Source organism: Symphalangus syndactylus, chromosome 16 (assembly GCF_028878055.3).
Source record: "Symphalangus syndactylus isolate Jambi chromosome 16, NHGRI_mSymSyn1-v2.1_pri, whole genome shotgun sequence".
In the NCBI taxonomy this organism is placed as follows: domain Eukaryota; kingdom Metazoa; phylum Chordata; class Mammalia; order Primates; family Hylobatidae; genus Symphalangus; species Symphalangus syndactylus.
In genome coordinates, this window is record NC_072438.2 from 63,172,634 (window position 1) to 63,193,390 (window position 20,757).

At 38.9% G+C, this 20,757-nt stretch overlaps 1 protein-coding gene across 1 annotated transcript in view; it reads left to right on the forward strand.

Moving 5' to 3' along the window:
• The first annotated feature begins 10,334 nt into the window (after positions 1–10,334).
• PLCXD3 (phosphatidylinositol specific phospholipase C X domain containing 3) overlaps positions 10,335–20,757 on the forward strand; it is a 190,196-nt gene continuing 179,773 nt past the window's right edge. The window contains exon 1 of the mRNA XM_055245526.2: positions 10,335–10,659. Coding sequence (XP_055101501.1) covers positions 10,557–10,659 — 103 coding nt within the window. The 5' untranslated portion in view covers positions 10,335–10,556. The remainder of the gene's footprint in view (positions 10,660–20,757) is intronic.

The following is a 20,757-nucleotide window of genomic DNA, read 5'->3' on the forward strand; positions in this document are numbered from 1 at the left end:
TCTGCTGTGCTTTAGAATCATTCAGCCAGGGAAATAAGGCATTGTGCTATTTGCAGGTCTCCTTTTGGACCTTTCTGTCAGCTGTTATATGATTTATGATAAATTTTGGCCTTCACCTTATCTGGGCCCACAGTTGTCTTTGCTGAAACCAAGGAAGCTGCTCCTAAGCCATTTTGTATTCATAATTTGTTCTTATTTAATGTAGTATAAATTTTATAACACTTTCTGCAGTGTGTGTAAAGGCAAGTTTATTAACAAGCTCTTTATATAACCTTTCAAAGATACTTTGATTCCAAATATAGCAATTTAGCACTCAGTTCAAATGTTATTTGTTATTATATAATTATTAGATAATATATTCCTATGTCTTAGAAATACGCCATTTCTTCTTTTTTATTATACTTTAAGTTTTAGGGTACATGTGCACAAAATGCAGTTTTGTTACAAATGTATACATGTGCCATGTTGGTGTGCTGCACCCAGTAACTCGTCATTTAGCATTAGGTATACCTCCTAATGCTATCCCTCCCCCCTCCCCCTACCCCACAACAGTCCCCAGTGTGTGATGTTCCCCTTCCTGTGTCCATGTGTTCTTATTGTTCAATTCCCACCTATGAGTGAGAACATGCGGTGTTTGGTTTTTTGTCCTTGCGAAAGTTTGCTGAGAATGATGGTTTCCAGCTTCATCCATGTCTCTACAAAGGACAAGAACTCATCATTTTTATGGCTGCATAGTATTCCATGGTGTATCTGTGCCACATTTTCTTAATCCAGTCTATCATTGTTGGACATTTGGGTTGGTTCCAAGTCTTTGCTATTGTGAATAGTGCCTCAATAAACATATGTGTGCATGTGTCTTTATAGCAGCATGATTTATAATCCTTTGGATATATACCCAGTAATGGGATGGATGGGTCAAATGGTATTTCTAGTCCTAGATCCCTGAGGAATTGCCATACCGACTTCTGCAATGGTTGAATTAGTTTACAGTCCCACCAACAGTGTAAAAGTGTTCCTATTTCTCCACATCCTCTCCAGCACCTGTTGTTTCTTGACTTTGTAATGATCGCCATTCTAACTGGTGTGAGATGGTATCTCATTGTGGTTTTGATTTGCATTTCTCTGATGGCCAGTGATGATGAGCATTTTTTCATGTGTTTTTTGGCTGCATAAATGTCTTCTTTTGAGAAGTGTTTGTTCATATGCTTCACTCACTTTTTGATGGGGTTGTTTTTTTTTGTTGTTGTAAATTTGTTTGAGTTCATTGTAGATTCTGGATATTAGCCGTTTGTCAGATGAGTAGGTTGCAAAAATTTTCTCCCATTTTGTAGGTTGCCTGTTCACTCTGATGGTAGTTTCTTTTGGTGTGCAGAAGCTCTTTAGTTTAATTAGATCCCATTTGTCAATTTTGGCTTTTGTTGCCATTGCTTTTCGTGTTTTAGACATGAAGTCCTTGTCCTTGCCCATGCCTATGTCCTGAATGGTATTGCCTAGGTTTTCTTCTAGGGTTTTTATGGTTTTAGGTCTAACATGTAAGTCTTTAATCCATCTTGAATTAATTTTTGTATAAGGTGTAAGGAAGGGATCCAATTTCAGCTTTCTACATATGGCTAGCCAGTTTTCCCAGCACCATTTATTAAATAGGGAATCTTTCCCCATTGCTTGTTTTTGTCAGGTTTGTCAAAGATCAGATAGTTGTAGATATGTGGCGTTATTTCTGAGGGTTCTGTTCTGTTCCATTGGTCTATATCTCTGTTGCCATTTCTCTATAACAGTAAAAACGTTTTATATATTTATAAGGGCATCTACAAATTTTTAAAAATATTTTGTCAAATGCTATTTTCAAGCTAAATACAGTAATTAAATAAAATTATATTATTGCTCACATGCAAAATATGTATAGTATAGTGAACAAGATGAGGACTAGATCCGTTTGTTAATTAGAGATGGATGTATTTTATTTTGCTTTTTTTTTTTAAAAAAAGGGACCAACATTGTGATAAAAATACACAAACTTCAATCATTTTAAAATAAAAGGCTTTACATTATTTGGAATAAAGGCAATGATTGCACTACACTGTAATTGCAGTGATGACATACATGGATACAGGGGAAACTAATTATCTTTTTAACAATGTACGTCGATAGTGATTACACAACAGGAGTTTGTGGTTACTTTGAATTTAGGATGATCTATGTTCATGAAGCTTTAATTTCACTTTCCATAATTTCCCTACGATGCAAGTTCTATGCATTTATCTACATACAATTAAGTTAATAAAAAGAGAGGACTGGCCGGGCACGGTGGCTCATGCCTGTAATCCCAGCACTTTGGGAGGCCGAGGTGGGTGCATCACCTGAGGTCAGGAGTTTGGGACTAGCCTGGCTGACATGGTGAAACCCCATCTCCCAGGAGGCAGAGGTTGCAATGGGCAAAAGATTTTTTTGTCTCCTGGGCGACAAAAAAAAAAAAAAGGAGAGGACTTAAAGCTTCACATTTACATTGTATCCAGGTGACTAATCTGTTAAGTCAGAAAAATTTGATCAGTTAATTCAGCCAATCATTGGTGATTTTTAAATCTGAATGGACTGTTTGTCTAAATACAATAGTTATTAATTTAACATATGGAAATATGTATTAAATGTTGTTATCATATATGGACTTTACTTCAAAATAATCCAGCTTGGAAGGAAAGTATGTGAGATAATTAAAATTGCCCATGAGTTGATAATTACTGAGACCAGTAAGGGAGATGTGGAGGTTTATTAACTGTACTTTCTACTTTTTTGTTTGAAATTTTTCATCACAAAATGTTTTCAAAGACAGGGCCAAAAGGAAGATTTGGTTGTGAACCACAAAAAAAGTTTAGTATTTATCACCATACTGATGTAGTTAAAGGCTTACAATAGAAGCCATGATAAACACATGCCCAGAGCAAATTATGAATCTGTTTCTATTCAGCACTAAAGTTGTGGACAGCTACTCAGTTTCTGTAGCTTATGACTTGATGTAAAATCCTCAAATTTCTGTGTTTCCAAAAAAAAAAAAAAAAAAGCAGGACCTGGGAATTTTGTATTTTTTCTTATGTTTTTGAAAATATAGATAACTTTTTAAGTACAAATTTTTTTTCATGGGATGAAGAAAAAATTAAATGCATTCTGCTTTATTTCCCCCCATGCTGCTCTTATCCTTAAAATCTCTTTGACAGGAGTGATGTGCCCAAATATTACAGTGTTGGTTAATAAAATCAAGGTGCTATAAATTCTGTGGAATTAACCTCTTCAATTTAATGGGATATGGTAATATTTCCTTAATGCATGGTTACATTTGAGCCATTGAGCTCAAGTATGAAAAGAAATAGCTCCAATTTTTAAATTCTTTATATGATGAAAACAAAAAGGAAAAAATCATACTTATGGATTAGGGGTTACATAAAGTTGTAAAGAAGGGTTTAGTGCTGAATGGAGATGACTGTTCTTTAGAGTAAACCTTTATTAGGCAAAGCTGTAGTCTTAAATGTTGCTAGACTGACAGCCAGAAAATATCAATAATTATAAAAAAATCAGTCTCTAATTCTTCTTTTTTCCAAGTGCTGAGCATTGCTCTGAGTTCCCTGAACAGCAAGACATCTGTCCTGCCTCGCACACCGTGTCCATATTTCTGACACGCTCTTCCAGAGGCTGAACTGCAGTTCTAGGACTAGAGCTAGACTGAGAGCTCATTAGCTAACTTTTCTTCTCAGAATCTCTTTCTCTAAGGTACTAGAGTGTCCCACAGCATTACCTGTGCCTGTCAGACAGCCCTAGATATAGAAAATTGCCTTTAGGGTCTGCAAGAAGAGGCTGGAAAGACATGTAAATTGAGTGAGTTACCCTGCAGCAGGGATTATCTTTGCTTCTGTGTAGCTGAGAGACTATTTGAGAATGACAGAAATATACAAAAAGTCTTGCAGGGCATACTTGTGCAAGAACAACAATCATCTTGCACACACAGGAATATAATTTACTTTGTTGCATCAATTTGCTCTTGCTATAAAATGTAAGTTAAAATGTCATTGATGGGAAGTACACGTCGAAGTTGCCAGTAGTGTCTATCATTGACAAAGGTCCACTAGACTAGGACTCTTGGAACCCCAGGTAAATTAGACTGGACTGTGTCCTTCTACTTATTTATGAGAAAGTGCAAAATAGTCCCTGGCATCTAGGAGCTCTCCTGGTACTATCAGCTAGGCCTTGGTGTCCACCTCTTGAACAAAAACATGCTCTGGATCATCAGCATCACACAGGTCCACACTGTGACCTTGGTGAATCAAGAAAAGAAAAGAATATGAAATATTTGTAATAATGCCTGAAAATAAAATATTAATACTGTCTTACACCACAAAAAATGACCCACTATTCTATTCTAATGAATGACTCCTATTTCTTTACCAATTACAGATTTAGCCTTAGTCCAGTGTTTCTTCATTCTAGATAAGGTTTATCATGATACCTAATTATAGAATTACCTTCTTCTCACTTTTTGACACTATCCAAATCAGAATGAGACTCCGCTTTCTTAAACTCTCTTCCAAATCACCTAAGGCAAGCTCAAATATTTTAAGTTCTTTCTAACATCCTCTTTCTAAGGTGTCCCCAGGTTCCCATGATGCACATTCTTACTCAGCGCAACAAGTAATAAGTTCCATTTGTTCAACTTGAGATGCACTCTTGGTAGTCATCAGGTGGAGAATAAACTATTATTAAAACTAAGTGGTTACAATGGCAACTTTATAACTGATAAAACAAATAGGGTAAATTTGCCCAAAACTCAATGGTCATTTTTTTTTATTGTAGTAAAGTACACATAACATACAACTGACCATCTTAACCGTTTTGGGTACAGTCCAGTGGCATTAAGAACATTCACATTGTTGTGCAACCACAACTATCTATCTCCGGAAACTTTTCAGGATCCCAAACTGAAACTCTGTACCCGTTAAACAAAAAGTCCTTGTTTCTGCCTGCCCCAGCCCCTGATAACTGCTATTCTACTTTCTGTCTCTGTGAACTTGATTATTTTGGGTATGTCATATAAGTGGAATTATAAGATATTTGTCCTTTTGTGTCTGGCTTATTTCACATAGCATAATGTCTTCAAGTTTCATCCATGTTGTGGCAGGTGTTAGAATTTCATTTCTTTTTAAGGCTGAATAATATCCCATTGTATGTGTATACCACATTTTGTTTACCATTCATCTGTCAATGAACATTTGTATTATTTCCACCTTTTGGGAATTGTGAATAATGCTTCTACAAGTATTGGTGTACAATGGTCCTAAGTTTTTGGCAGTGATGGGTAGAATAGTTCCAGGATTTTTTTTTTTACTCTGCACATGAATTTAAAACAGTTTTCCTCTCCCTTCCCAGGCTACTCCCACCTCCACCAATCCCCAAGCACTGAGAAATCAAACATTTTGTAGTAATGACCCCTGGAGATCTAGAAGAGTTTATCATGTTATTTCCAGATTTCTTCCCTATTGTATTAGGGAAGATAGCAATAGAGATGGGAAAGATTAAGGGAAAGAGTGTAGAGAGACAAAACAATTCTAAACCAATTTTTCTTTTAAAATGTATTTTCAAAACTAAGGTGTAAGTCTTTGGTGCTTTGATACTTACCCAAGTGCTAAAAATAGGGATGCAAAATTTGGATTTTGCCATTGAGATAAAAGATACAGCCAAGTCATTTATTTATTGAGCCATGAAGCTATCATTTGCCACTTTCTGGCTGGAGCATCAACTCAAAGAGTTCAGGCACTTGCTGCTCTATTTTTTCTCTCTGAGACAGAGCACATTATAGACACTCAATAAATATTTATGAAATAAGTGTGTAAATTGAATGATTAGAATGAGCCCTTATTATGTCTTGGGCTCTGTGAAAGACATTAGAGAGTGTCAAATGATGCCATCCCTGCCTACATAATGCTTTAAGACTAGCTAAGGAATGAGAGACACAATACTATAAACAAACCACAATGGGTGTACAGAGATAAGAAAAATTCCTTCTACTTATGGATAGTAAGGGAAATTGCAAAGAGGAGTTGGTTAGAATGGAAAGATTTTTGATAGATGACAGCATGAAGTACATTTATTTCATGTGCATGAGCAAAGTCATGATGGGAGCAAGAAGCATAAAAGTATAATTTTTAATCTTCCAGTCTGTTCAATAAACTTTAAATTCCTTACTTTATTAAGCTTCATAGCATCTTCCATTTCCCCACCTCCAGGAGAAAATAATCCTTCTTTATACTTCACAAAAAGATACCAAGAAACTCACAGTAATCGACTGGGAAGATCTGGATTTGAATCACCACATTCCATAGCTGGTGATTCCAGCCAATAGATTATATTCAGTGAATGTAAATTAGCTTGTTTAGGGCTGACATATAAAAGGTAGACTAGGGGAGGACAAGAGGGATAAGACAGAAAATTCTGCAGGGCTAAACTGGTGGCGGAAAGAGAGGTTCATCACTTTTTTCCTACTTTGAATTTAAGTACAAAAGTATTTTTGTCCTTAAAACACAGAAAAGTTCTTTGGGTGGAATACCTACATAAAAGTTGTAGAGAATGGTAAAAAAAATTGATTATTAATAGTTAATTTCACAAAGGTTCTTTATTGCCCTTTTGGACATGTTATAAGTCTGACTCTGCAAGTGTTTATTTTAGAACACTGTGTTTAAAAAAATAATTTGGCAGAATTGTTTTAGACAAAGTTCCTCTTTTAAAATATTATTTGACGAAATTGTATTCTAAAGTTTTCTGATCTATAAAAACCCTTGCTTTTCAGAACATAATTCAAAATCAATTCAGTTACAAAAATAAAATATATATCTCCAATGATTCAGAAAGATTATGAACTAATGGAAGAAAATACATAGCAAAGAGTTATGTATTTTTATGGGTGGAAGAGGATATGAAGTAAGAAAATGCTCCAGATGAGTATCCATGTTCATCAACTTTGCGTGGTATATGAATTTGATGGACAGCAGAGCACCACACAAACAACTTTTGGGGGTAGCACAAAGCCACTGCAATTAGTCATTTTTCTCTTTTCATTTATGCCTAAAAGCATTTGATTTTCAGAGGCAGGCTACTATTAATGCCATAACTAAAAACCATTGGTGTTTTCTCATCTGTTTTGTGGGGAAAAAGTATTGGTCTATATCTTGAGATGTCTTCATGAATTAAAAATTGAAAGTAGGCCGGGCCCAGTGGCTCACGCCTATAATCCCAGCACTTTGGGAGGCCGAGGCGGGCAGATCACGAGGTCAGGAGATTGAGACCATCCTGGCGAACACGGTGAAACCCCGTCTCTACTAAAAATGCAAAAAAAAATTAGCCAGGCGTGGTGGCAGGCGCCTGTAGTCCCAGCTACTGGGGAGGCTGAGGCAGGAGAATGGCGTGAACCTGGGAGGCAGAGCTTGCAGTGAGTCAAGATCGCACCACTGCACCTGGAAAAAAAAAAAAGAGTAAATATTACATGCCTCCTTTTGCTATTTTGAGCAGCTATATCAATAAGAAAGAATCATAAAGAAAATAAAATTATAGAATAACAGAGTCAAAGGGGGGCCATAGAGTTTGGTAGTAACTTCTAGTTAATTTGCAAGTGGGTGTGATGGTTTATTTTATATGTCAACTTGGCAGGGCTGTGATGCCCAATTGCTTGGTCAAACACTAGTGTAGATGTTGCTGTGAAGGTGTTTGTGGATGTGATTAACATTTATAATCATTTAACTTTGAGTAAAGTGCATTGCCTGTTATAATGTGGGTAGGCCTCATTAAATCAGTTGAAGGCCTTAAGAACAAAGACTAAAGCTATCTGAAGAAGCAGCAATTCTGCCTCAAAACTGCAACATAGAAGTCCTTCCAGAGTTCCTGGCCTGCTGGCCTGCTCTGCAGATTTTGAACTCAAGACTGCAAGAACAATTCTTATCTCATGTTCCAGCCTTCCAGTTTGCCCTACATATATTGGACTTGCCAGCTCACACAGTCATATGAGACAATTTCTCTAAAATAAATCTCTTTCTCTCTATATATATACTACTGGTTCTGTTTCTCTGGAGAACCTTGATTAATCCAGTGACAAAATTAAAGCCCAGAGAAATTATATGATTGTCCTAATGTGTTTCAGTAAATGGTAGCAGGGTTGGTGCTAGAAAGATGGAGAAACTGGGTCATCTAATTGCCCAAAATATTGATTATAAGGCTGGGAAAGAAATTCACAACTATCAACTTTCATGCCGATCTTTTTTCACAGATTGCATGTAGAAAATGATAATAACTTATATTAAACCAAGACATTTAAAATCCTGAAATGCAAATCAGATGAAACAGAGAAGGGATTGTTTGTTTGTTTTGCCGGAAGATAGTATGATTCTTTACAGAGGGAACTTTCCTCACCAGTTAAGGTGGTTTCATTTTGTAAAAAATGCTTCGTAAACTTTTAGGGCCACGTAAGCTCAATATATTTTAACAGGGCATGTTTCTAAAATGTGTCTTATTAAAAATATACCCCAGATTCAATAATTATTTCATGCTCTTGAAAAAAATACTTCATAAGTATAGAAAAGACAAAGAATGGTAAATACACATATCCTGTTATCTTAAACATATATGCACTCTCTTCTGGAAGCTTCACCACAAATCTCTGAGTTCTTATTACCACTTTATAATGGAGAAAATGGGCTAGCAGAGACTAGAGGACTTGCCCAAACTACTCAGAGACAGAGCAGCTGACCACTAGATTTGAATTTTCCTCATTGCCCTGCAATCATGCCCTGAGACCACCAGCATTAGGTGGTGTTTGCAGGTTTCTTACAGAAGGGTGGTGTTTGTAGATCTCTTGACCAAGAGTCCTATAGTAAGTTAAGCTATCATCCTAATTGAAAGGATATGTGGGTTCTGTTGTACTAGCATGTATATTAAGGTTTATTTGGGGAAAAAATTTCAGTACATCTCTTCCTCATCACTAAAGATAACTGTACCAGGTCCTCTTGAAGGTATGAATTTATTTTATAAGGGGAATGGAAAATTTGATAACCAAAATAAGGCACTGCCTCTCCTCTATCTTTCCCATAGTGCCCCCATTTGGGGGTGAATATTCTTAGGACTTAGCATCATTGTAGAAAATAAGGTAGGCTCTAGGTTTTTTCTTATTTTTTTTTTTTAATGCTACTTGGGATTAAATGGATTTACTAACCTTGAATAATTATTCTCATGTTTCATGGCTCTCTTTGTCTCCTATGTTGATTGTCATTTCCCCAATCTAATAGCATTTCCCATAGAAAAATAAAAATTTACACAACCCTAGCATGAAAGAACAGAGGTCTGTTTATTGTGTCTCCATTTCCTGGGTTGCAAAGGCCCAGCACACTTTCAGTTCATCTCTTATAATTCCTATTCAGGCCACTGCTGGTCTCATTACATTTGTAAAACTTCATCTCTCTCCTTTTACTCATCCGAGAGCAGGTGGACCCAGACAGTTCTTTGGAGGCTCAGTGAGTGATTTCTCTTGAGAGAGTCACATCTTTCCAGTCTGCAAAGGAATGAAAATGCAGACAGTCACATAGATCACTTTGAATGGTGCCAAATACATTCCACCAAATGCTACTGGCAATAATTAGAGCATGTCACTGGGAGATGCGGTGATTTTCTTCCAGCATAAGGCTCCAGTCTTACCCTGAGTGCCATGAAACTGACAGGACAGAGGCAGTGTTCTCCGTAAAAATAATGTAGACTTCTCATGATCTGAGAAAAGAAGGCGGAATAGCATTTCTTGACTTTGAAATGTCTGGAGCAAGGTACCCAGGATTAAGTAGGAACCACCCAGAATTTACCATGCCCTTCACTGACTCATACTTAGCAGCTGTTTCACAAAGTAGGCAAAAGAGTGAATAAAGATCATCATTTTTTAATAAACAGGGTTGTGGTCTCTGGCTGAGGAAAGGTATAACCTGTTGTAGATTATAAAAAGGAAAGTTCTTTGATAAGGATGGAAAGCCCTCAAAGCCAGCATGAGAAGTCTGTTCCTCGGGAGGCAATAACATCCCAAAGTCTACTAGGATTTTAGGTTCAAGTGCAAGACTGTCTTTCATAGAAACAGGACGAGAAAGTCACACCAAAGGGCCGAGCAAGCCATGGGCAAAGCAGTTGGAAAAAAAAATGAATAGAAAAGACAAATAAGAAACCAGGGAAAGCTGCAGAATGGCGAGGAAAGGCAGAGACGCCTAGGAAGGATAAGATGGGAGGAGGGAGTTGGGGAGGGAGGGGAGAGCGGAGAGAGCTGAGCACGGACGTCAGGAACAAAAGCTCCAGCGGAGTCTGGCGGAGGCACTAAGGGAGCACGGGGTGTTTTGAATAATTATTAAAATTAGCATGTGTCTGCGCCATCCTGTGGGTGTGGCGCAGAGAGGAGTGTAAACTCTAGCGGGGCTGGAGCAAACATTGGATTAGCGGCAGCAGCCTGCCAACCTGCCCGAGGAGTGCTGGGACCAGCGCGCTGCACGCCGACTGGCACGATGGCCTCGTCTCAGGGGAAAAACGAGCTGAAATTAGCCGACTGGATGGCAACTCTGCCGGAGAGCATGCACAGCATCCCCCTCACCAATTTAGCCATTCCAGGTAGGCGCGCAGGGGCCGCCGGCTAGGCGCTCGGTGCCCGCTCCACCTGCCCCGCCCTGCTTTATCTGCCACTAAGTGGTAACTTGCCACGATGCCCGCGGGAGGGAAACTCGTCTTCCAGGGTGGGTCTCAGGCCAGGCGAGCGCGTGCCTGGTAGCCTTGGGCTTCCTGGCGTTTTCCAAACCCCTAAGGACCGAGGCGCCAGAGTCAAGGTGACTGCTTTTCTCCTGGGCTTTTGAAGCAGGTTGTATGCGGAGGACTGGGGCAGAGGAGAAGCTGGGCTCCAGGATGGTGCCTCGTGACCCCCTCCTATGGTTTCTCCTGCAGATTTGGGGAAGTGGGAGAAATCTCTGGGTCTGTGGGGTGACCGTGTGCGGCGAACGCGAGCTAGCGTCAGGGGCTCGCCTCCGGTGCAAGGACCTGAGTCTATCCCTGGCATGGAATTGGGCGGATTTGATAGATTCTCGGCTACAGTCATTAATATTCGTTCCCAATCTCATTTAAAAAGACAAAGCGCTTCCCGAAGAGTGATGAAAGTTCAGGGACCAGAGGCGGCGTGATAGCTGCCCTTGAAAAGGAGCCCAAGGGGGCGACAGGCAGACGGCACCGTTTCCTACCGGTTTGGACCCCGGGGGGCCTGGCCAAGTGGCCGCTGTCTCGATTCTGGTACAAGTGCGTGTTGGCAACACACTTCGCCCAGGTCAGAAAAGCAAACCCTTGCGGACTGTGTGTTTGCTGCTCGGGACAGAAGCTGGGCAGGGGAACCTGCGTGACCTGCAGCGGAGGGGTGGGATTAATAGGCAAATAGTAGGGAAAAGGTGACTGAGAATGTGTCCAGACAGCCTAGAAGGAAAGAAGCGTGGACAAAGCGAGGAAGAGACCTGAGGGATCAAGAAGCTTCAGCGTGATGTGTGCGACTTGGACCAGAGACTGGGCAGGTTTCTAGGGTGGGAGCGCCTAACAACCCCTAGATCAGGTATCCAGGAGTGAGGGTCGTTTCAGGACAGTTTACAACAATGACAGCTGGGACACGGCCGGCCATACTTTATTGCCAATTTGGCTATGCACTTGGGCTGGGGGAGCACACACTTGATCTTTTCAGAGCTGGGATGGAGGGCAAATTACTCATGAACAGTCCACTTCTGGCCCTGAGCTGAGCTGGGCTATTAAATTCAACGTTCTTGTCTACCTCCTCTTGATCTGCCCCATCCAGCGCCCCCCTCAGCTATTGGAGGAAAACATAATAAAGAACAAAACACAACAAAAACAAAAACAAAAGAAGGGTTATTTTGAAAATCACTAGATGCTCCAACCAACAGTGCTGCCATTGATCAGTCCCTCAAATCAATGGTTGTTAGTCAAGTGGATGTTTGGCAGCAATGGCAGGCACAGGCCGCGCTACAAGTGCTATCCACAGAAGGGGCTGTCTCCTTTTGTCCTTCTTCAACAGATAGCTTCCTACGGGCAGGGAATCTCCAAGGAAAAGAATCAACCCCAGCTTCTCCATGCAGCACTTACTCTGCTACATAGGCGAGCCTGGGGATTGCTCTTTTCAAGGAGACAGTAAAAAGCACAACTTTTGCATAACTCCATTCTCACTTCCACAGGCATTCCCATTCCTTTCCTTCCTTCATTTTTATTTGGATTTTAGACAGCTTCTTTCATATGCTTTCCCCTGAATGTTTTTATATGTATAGAAGGTAAGAAGGGCAATCACTGTGATGCAAACCTTCTGGCAGGTGACTCTCTAGAGATACAGGATTCAAAGCCTAAGTTTGCTTATCTAGTTCTGAGATGGTATGATACCTTTTTGAGTCTACCTTACATTTCTGTAATATTTCACTTTTCAAAGCCCTGTTATGTACACCAGCTCACAAAATCCTTCTAAAACCCCATGAAGCAGGCAGTGCTGGCACTATTACCTCCATGTCACAGGTGGAAAAACTGAAGCTAAGTGAAGACAAATGACTTACTATCTATCCCTATCAGTTCAGGGATCTGACCCCTTAATTGGACCTTTGGGAAGATACCCTATGAATTTTGGAGGGAAAGGCTTTGTGATTTGTATCTGGATGATTCAGCAGCAACTCTGACTAACCAGGTTTAAGGAACAAGGAACTAAGCATTAGTGGGAACACAGTAATTTTCCTTTCCTCCCCTGGGACAAAATAAAAACCTGAGGTGAGAGATTTTGGTATCTGGGTGATCGTAGAGCACAGACATAAAGATGATGGCATTGGGCTTCCATGGGAATTTATATTGTTTTCCCAACTCCTGTTGGTATTATACTCAAATGGATCTCCTGTAAAGCTTCCCCTTCTCACTCTAATACTTGTGAGAAAAAATAGACGCAACATATTTCATCAAATCTATACTCCTGAATACTCCTATTTTCTGTAAATTTGTTTGGAAGATCCACACATATAAAAAAAAAACGAGGTTTAAAGACAGGTTTGGCACCTTTTTGCATTACTCAGCACTAAGAATTTTTGGAGGAAAAAAAGATATTCAAACTTTGATAGTCAGAGAAGACTAATTGGAGACTATTAAACACTAATGGAATAATTGCCTTAAAATCATGCTAATAGCTTCCTGGCTGCTACATGTTTACTTGGCCAGTTGCTACAGCTCAAATTAAGTAATTATCTCCACCATTTAAAACCACTCCTGGTGCACCACACAAGTGTTTCTGTTGAGGGGAACTGCTGCTCAGTCATCCTCAAAGCTTCAGGTTTTCTTAGGTAAAGCAGCTGGAAAATAAAGAGCGCCTAATTATAGGGCTACCCACCTGGGGCAGCTGACCCAGATTACCCAGAGTTACAGCAAAAAACAATGTGCAACTGTGTGATATTCCCCACCAGAGCACAGTTCCGGTGTCTTTAAATATTTCTCAAATCTCTGCATTTTGAATGCTTTCAGAGTAATCTCTCAATAGCTGTTTTGCATTTAAATGGCTTCATGATATGATATTGACTGGGCTGAGGAATTAAGTTAGTAATTGGTATTAGTATTTCACTTTCAATTTATTTTTTAAAGAAATGACACAGCCAGAACACATTGACAGTTACTCAAATTTCAGCCTTGTTTATCATTTCCTTCTCTCTCTGATGGCACTAAACTTTTAATACTGGCATTTTGGATTATGAATGATACTGCCCTTCACTATAAGCAGGTGAGAGGATAAACAGAGATGAAAGCAGGAAGACAAAGTATAAAATTTAGGTAAAAGTGAGACTGATGAAAATTCAGTTTCTCTGAAGCAGAGTTCTAACTCTGTAATCATGGTGGCTCCAGAACTATTTTAAAGAGATGCATCATGGGAACAAGTAAGGTGCTGGTAATCTGCATGTGTGACAGAGAGTCATTCTGTCCAAAATCTAAAAGATTGGGAAGGGTTTAGCCCATGTGAGGGGTCTGCTTTGCATTCTCTAATATGTGATAAAAATCTCGTTCATATAGTGTAGCAAACTGACCATGAAATAATAAAATACTGGCCAAAATGTTGTGGGACTGGAAACTCAGAAAGAATCTATGTTTTCTTCAACAGGGAATTGTTGATTGTACTTTAGACAAGGAACACAGAAATGCTTTGTAAATCAATGATTTGTGCCTGTGAATTTTGTTCATTTCCTTTAGAAAATGCAAACACCAATGAAAAACAACAGGTTCACCAAGGGAAGCTAAGTGTTTAAACAGCTCTGAGTCTCTGTTCTTGTGTCTGACTTACTAGTTTTTAATTTCTTCCCCTAACAGGGATCCCTTTTTGTTGCTGCCTGTGTTCCTGGAGCCAACCATCTTCCTCCTCTTTATAATTTTCTATTTCTATTTTTCTTGGAAGGAGTCAATCTCTAGGATGAATCTGGGACTGGGTCTAATTGTGCAAACTTCTAAAGAACAAAACAAGAGCAGTTCCCACCTCCCACCCCATTTATTAGTGGATAGTGATACAGAAGTGAATCTTTCAAGACAGTAAAAAAGCAACAACATTGTTTAGGATGAATATCTCTCTTGTTCTGCCTCTCTAATTCCCAGTTTTGTTTTTGGTTTTGCGAACAAGGAAAAAATGAACAGTATCTGAAACATAATTTGTTCTACTAGGACTTTTCTTGATGAATTGAATCCTCGACTATTGTTAATCAATGTAAAGTGTTATATATGCTATTTTACCATTCACAAATTGTCTTCCTATGCACACATGTGCTTTTCCCACATTCTAACAATAATCTTCTAAGGCCTTGGGACTCAGAGTTAGTTCAGGGGCCAACAGCATCAGCATACACGTGGGCTTGGTAGAAATGCTGCATCTCAGACTCTGCACATCACACATCAGATCTATTTAATTACAATCTACATTTTAACAAAATCCCTAGATGATTTATATACACATTTAAAGTTTGAGAAAACTGCTTTAGTGTATCTCTAAAGAGGGCTTTTATGTAAATGTCAGAGCCAAATTTAAATATACATTTTTTACTAGGCCCTTTCTATTGCACCCTGCAGTCTACACATGTTTCCAATTTTATAATCAGGCTTCAAGCCAGAACACCATATTTGACTCAAAGCTAATTGCCCAAGTTAGGAACATTTCTGATAACTGACATTACAGGTCATCATGTACCTTGAGCAATAAATGTCATTTAATTGCTACTTAACTGTTCACATTAGGTCACTGTGATAAATGTAAAACCTTTCCCCTCATTTCCTTAAAGTCCTGCTGCTTCTTATTGGCCATCGATAGCACTTAAAATCAGCTCATCTGGTAATGCTAGTGATCCCTAATGCCAATTTAGGAAACATCTCTATATTGGTTCTTTGTCCATTTGGAGTCATTCTTTGTTGTGCACAGGACCAGCTCCTTCTGTTATAAGTTGCAGGTTGATTCATTTTACTTATAAGCTAGAACTTTGCAATATTGTTGTCGAGTAAAAGTGACATCATGAAATAATGCAAAATGTAGCATCAGAAAGCTAAGCCATCAAAAGCATCAACATCAAAGGTAAAGAGTAAATTGGTTTTCAATAGAAAATGACCTATCTTGTTTGTATTTGCAAGTCACATCTCATTTATTTGAAGCATAGCTTACATAGAATACAAGCATATATAACAGTTTTTTTTTTTTTTTTTTTTTTTTTTTTTTTTGAGACAGAGTGTCGCTCTGTCGCCCGGGCTGGAGTGCAGTGGCACAATCTCGGCTCACTGCAAGCTCCGCCTCCCGGGTTCACGCCATTCTCCTGCCTCAGCCTCCGAGTAGCTGGGACTACAGGCGCCCGCCACCGCGCCCGGCTAATTTTTTGTATTTTTTAGTAGAGACGGGGTTTCACTGTGGTCTCGATCTCCTGACCTCGTGATCCGCCCGCCTCGGCCTCCCAAAGTTATAACAGTTTATAATCCACTAGATTGAATGTCAGTTGTTTGATACTATAATTGTTCTAAAATAGTTAAACTTCACGCACACACATACATGCACACACATGCACACATGCAAACACACAGCCCTCCAATTGCTTAAATGGATACCACAATGTTCATACATTAAGGCCCATAAGCTTTACTCATATAAAAATTTATTATACCCTTACTTGGAGTTTATTTACTCATACTTAATTCCAACTCCACCCAATGAGAATAGAAAGAGCAAATTATAAAGAAGATGAAAACTGTTGAGTGCCATAAATCAGTAATGACAATAAGGAATATTTATGAGGGAAGACTAACAAATGGAGATACCCCGACACAAAACATAGCGTTCTCTACACTTTACCAGTCCAAAAGTAAAATCAGAGTCACAGCAACTGTCAGTTGTTCAACTCCGCCCAAATACCTCCTTAATGAACTTCCAAATAGTTCTAAAAATCTGGATGGATTCTTAAGTATGATCTATAAGCCAGTCATTTGGGCTGGATTGATAAACTAGTCCTCTGGGCTACAACATGGTATCTGCCATTTTCCTTCTTTCCTGTTTTGGGAAAGCTTTGGAGAGTTGTCACCTTTGCTCCTTTGACATATAGAGAAACTGTGCTTCCATAGTTGTATGCCCAAAATATCACTATCATTACTAATAGCTCCTCCAGAGCTTATTCTGTGTCTGCAGAGGCCCGACATTGAGCATATTAATGTCTAACAAGAGTCAAAGGCTCCCAGAGCTTGGTCTCCCACTGTGGAAGCTGCTGATGCCAACATCTCCTATTGCTGACTCTGCCATCACTGCTGAAGCCCTGAGTGCTGGCACTGCCAAAACCAGGCAGCTTTTTGCCTGGGTTATATTGATTATTTTGTTGTTGCTCCATTGCCTGGGGACTAAGGTGTGATTTTATGTGGCTGGGCAGAGGAAAACATGTGGGACAAATTTTATTCTATACTCTGCATTATGCTCAATGTTAGCTCACTCTCTGCATCTGCACATATGTGTTTGTATTGACTTCCTCTTAAGAAAACTTCTTTTTCAGGAAGCTTCTTGATTTTTCCTATAAGTAAACTTCCCGCGGGTGCAATGTAATCATTCCTTTAGACAAGTCTAGAGTGGGGACACAGCTAGGGTCTGTATTTTTCCCACTGAGCAGGCTGGTGTAATGTAAACAGAGCCAATTAATCCCACATCCCTAAAGTAATCCCTAAGGGCTCCATTGTATGAAAGCACATTAGTAGCTAATTGATGTGCTCTGACCCATCAAGAAAAGGTTAAATCACCCACACCCACACCCACACACACACACACACACAAGTGCGCGCGCACACACACATTTTAATTCCTGTTGCTTAAAGGGGAAAGCTCTGTTTTCTGGAAAATTTAACTATTACCACCAGTGAGGATGCCTCTTGCCCAAAAATATTAGTTTTTGGAAACCAGAGAACATGCCACCATGATGAGCACTCAAGGAAGTCCTAGACATAGTCATTGAAATTAATGTCCTCAAGAAGTTTATAGACTCCTCTCATGTATTCTGGTTTGGATAGGGTTCAAATCGATCTTAGAAGTGTGGGGACAAAAAAATTGTCTATATCATATATTCCAGAAGGAAGGGAAAAGTGAGCGAAAAATTTAATCCGTGGTTCAGGTGGAATTTTGCTGCCAGAAGCTTTTTACAGCACCATATGTTTTTATTATGCTCTATTAAGACAGGAAGATAGGTCAGTAAGAGAGGGGCAGGAGGAGATGGTTAAATATTCTTGAGAAGCAGCCAGGATTAGTCACCTCCGGAGGTCAGGTACTGAAACAGATGGCCCACGGATTTGTTAGATGCGCTCTTGTTATGTTCCTATATTTCATTACAGATCCTGGAAGTGGACAGCTCTTACAACACTCTGTCTTAAATGCGAGCTAATGTTATGTTTTACATAGAAGAATTATTTCTGTGAGTTAATTTTTGTGAAGCAGTCACATTTATCCATAATTATCATTATAAAGGAAAATTTGGTTCCTTCACTCACTTGAAAAATTTTTATTTCATGAGGCAAAGTGGATTATGATAAATGGTCATCTTAATTTCCTGCTATGCTTTCCTGGAACCCCCCTATGGCTTGTCAGGTAGTGGAGAGAAAGATGCACTTGTAGTCCTAGTGGGCAAATAGGACTTATCTTCAATGCATGTCCCAGGCCATACACCCATGCTGCCATTTAAAGGAGGAAGAAGAGTAGGAGGAAGATAACCATAGCTGCCTTAGAGGGAAGTTAGCTCTAAGCACACACCTATGTGACCTGTCCTGGCCCTTTCTCAAGAAAAGAAAGGTTGTCAGGGGATGTAAAGCTCCTGCCATGAATGCTGCTAGAGAAGGAGGCTGCAGAATGTGAAGTTTTGTTTAGTCTTCATCACCCTTTCATGTCCTCATTTCTCTGCTGATAAAGCCAAATTTCTTGGTCCAGCATGAGATTCACACCTTTGGAGATGATCTTAATGCTCTTGTCTCACTTTTTCTGTTCTACCTACCTGGAAAACCCCAGTTCAGTTAAACTCAACTTTCTAACTATTCAGATCCCAGAAAACTTCAGTGGATGAACATTGTTGGAGAGAAATTACGCGGCTTGGGTGACTGGACTCACTAGAAATTTCTGACCATAAATTTTAAATGGGTATTCAATATAGGCAGAGAGACTTACTACACTTCCTTAGTACATTCATTTCTTGTTCTCTAAGATGAGAATTTTATACCTCTTCTTGATTCTCAAATCAACACCTTCTTCCTACTTCATCTGTACTGATTACATCACATCTTATTTTATATTAAAGAAAGGGCTCCATTGTATTAAAGCACATTAATAGTTAATTGATGTGCTCTGACCCATCAAGAAAAGGTTAAACCACACACTGCACACATACACTTACACACAGACACATAATTTTATCCTGTTACTCTTTCCCACCTCATCTAAACTGATTACTTCACTTCTGATTTTATATTTAAAAACTTGATGCAAACAGACAAGATCTTCCTCAGTTTCCCACCATTGAACCCACAATGCATCTGTTTCTATATACTTCCTTTAAATAAGAGGAAGACCTAGACCTGCTCATACCTAAGCTAAGTTTTTCCACTTGTGTTCTGGATCCCATCCACTCAAATCTGTTCAAAGCTTACTTTTGAATTTATCCACTCTCTCTTTCCTGTGTCATCATTTTTCTCTACCTCTATGGGATCATTCCAGTTAGCACACAAATATATGTAATAATGCCCCTTGTAAAAAAAAAATCTGTTACCACACTCGCCCCTCAATCAGTAAACTATTTCTCTTATTCTTGTAAAAATATCTTCTCTACCTTCAGGTTGTTATATCTCTTTCTCTTCCTAGTCCATACTAATCTCATTTCTCCATCACTTCACTAAAATTGTTCTTATCAAGGTAGCCAATGGTCTGTATTTTGCCAAAGGTAGTGGTTAATTCTCTATCATCTTATTTGAAATTTCAGCAACATTGATGCAATTCACCACACCTCTTTTCTTGAAACATGTTCTTCCTTTGGCTTCTTAGCACACGTTATTTTTTTTATTGTGGTAAAAGCCATAACATCCATAACATGAAATTTACTATCTTAAAATTTTAAGTATACAATACAGTTGTACTGTAAGTACAATACAATTTGCTACCTGTAAGTACAATATTGTACAGCAGACCTCTAGAACTTTTTCATCTTGCATGACTATAACTTGATACCTGTTGAATAGAAACTTCCCTTTTCCCCCTCTTTCCCAGTCTCTGGCAACCAGCATTCCACTCTCTGTTTCAATGAGTTTGACTATTAGATACCTCATCTAAGTGGAATCATGCAGTATTTGTCCTTTTGTGACTGGTTTATTTCAGTTTGCATGATGTCTTCAAGGTTTACCCATGTGGTAGCATATGACAGGATTTTCTTCTTTTTATGACTGAATAATAGTACATTTGTATGTATATGCCACATTTATTAATCCATTCATCTGTTGAGATACATTTTGATTGTGAAGGATGCTGAAGCTTATTGCAATGAGAATAGAGATCTCGATTCAAGATCTCAATTTCAATTCTTTTGGATAAATACCCCAAATTGGGACTGCTGGATCATGTGGTAGTTCTATCTTTAAAATTTTGAGGTCATTCCATTCTGTTCTCCATAGAGGCTGCACAATTTTACATTTCCACCAACAGTGTACAAGAATTGCAATTTCTATACATCCTTGCTAACACTTATTATTTTATATATTTTTGATAGTAGCCATCCTAACAGGCATTAGGTGATATCTCACTGTGGTTTTGATTTTCATTTCCCCAGTGACTAGTGATTTTGAGCACTCTTTCACACCTCTTAACTATTTCATGTCTTCTTTAGAGAAATGTCTATACTTGTTCTTTGTATAGTTTTAATAAGGTTATTTAGTTTTCACTATTGAGTTGTAGGAATTCCTTATATATTTTTGGAAATTAACCCCTTATCATATATATCATTTGCAAGTATTTTCTCCTATTTCATTCTGTTGATTATTTCTTTTCCTGCAGAGAGGCTTTTTAGTTAGATGTAGTTCCACTTGTTTATTTTTGCTTTTGGTGCCTGTGGCTTTGATTTCATATCCAAAAACTCATTGCCAAACCCAACCTCATAAAGCTTTCCCCCTACATTTTCTTCCAGG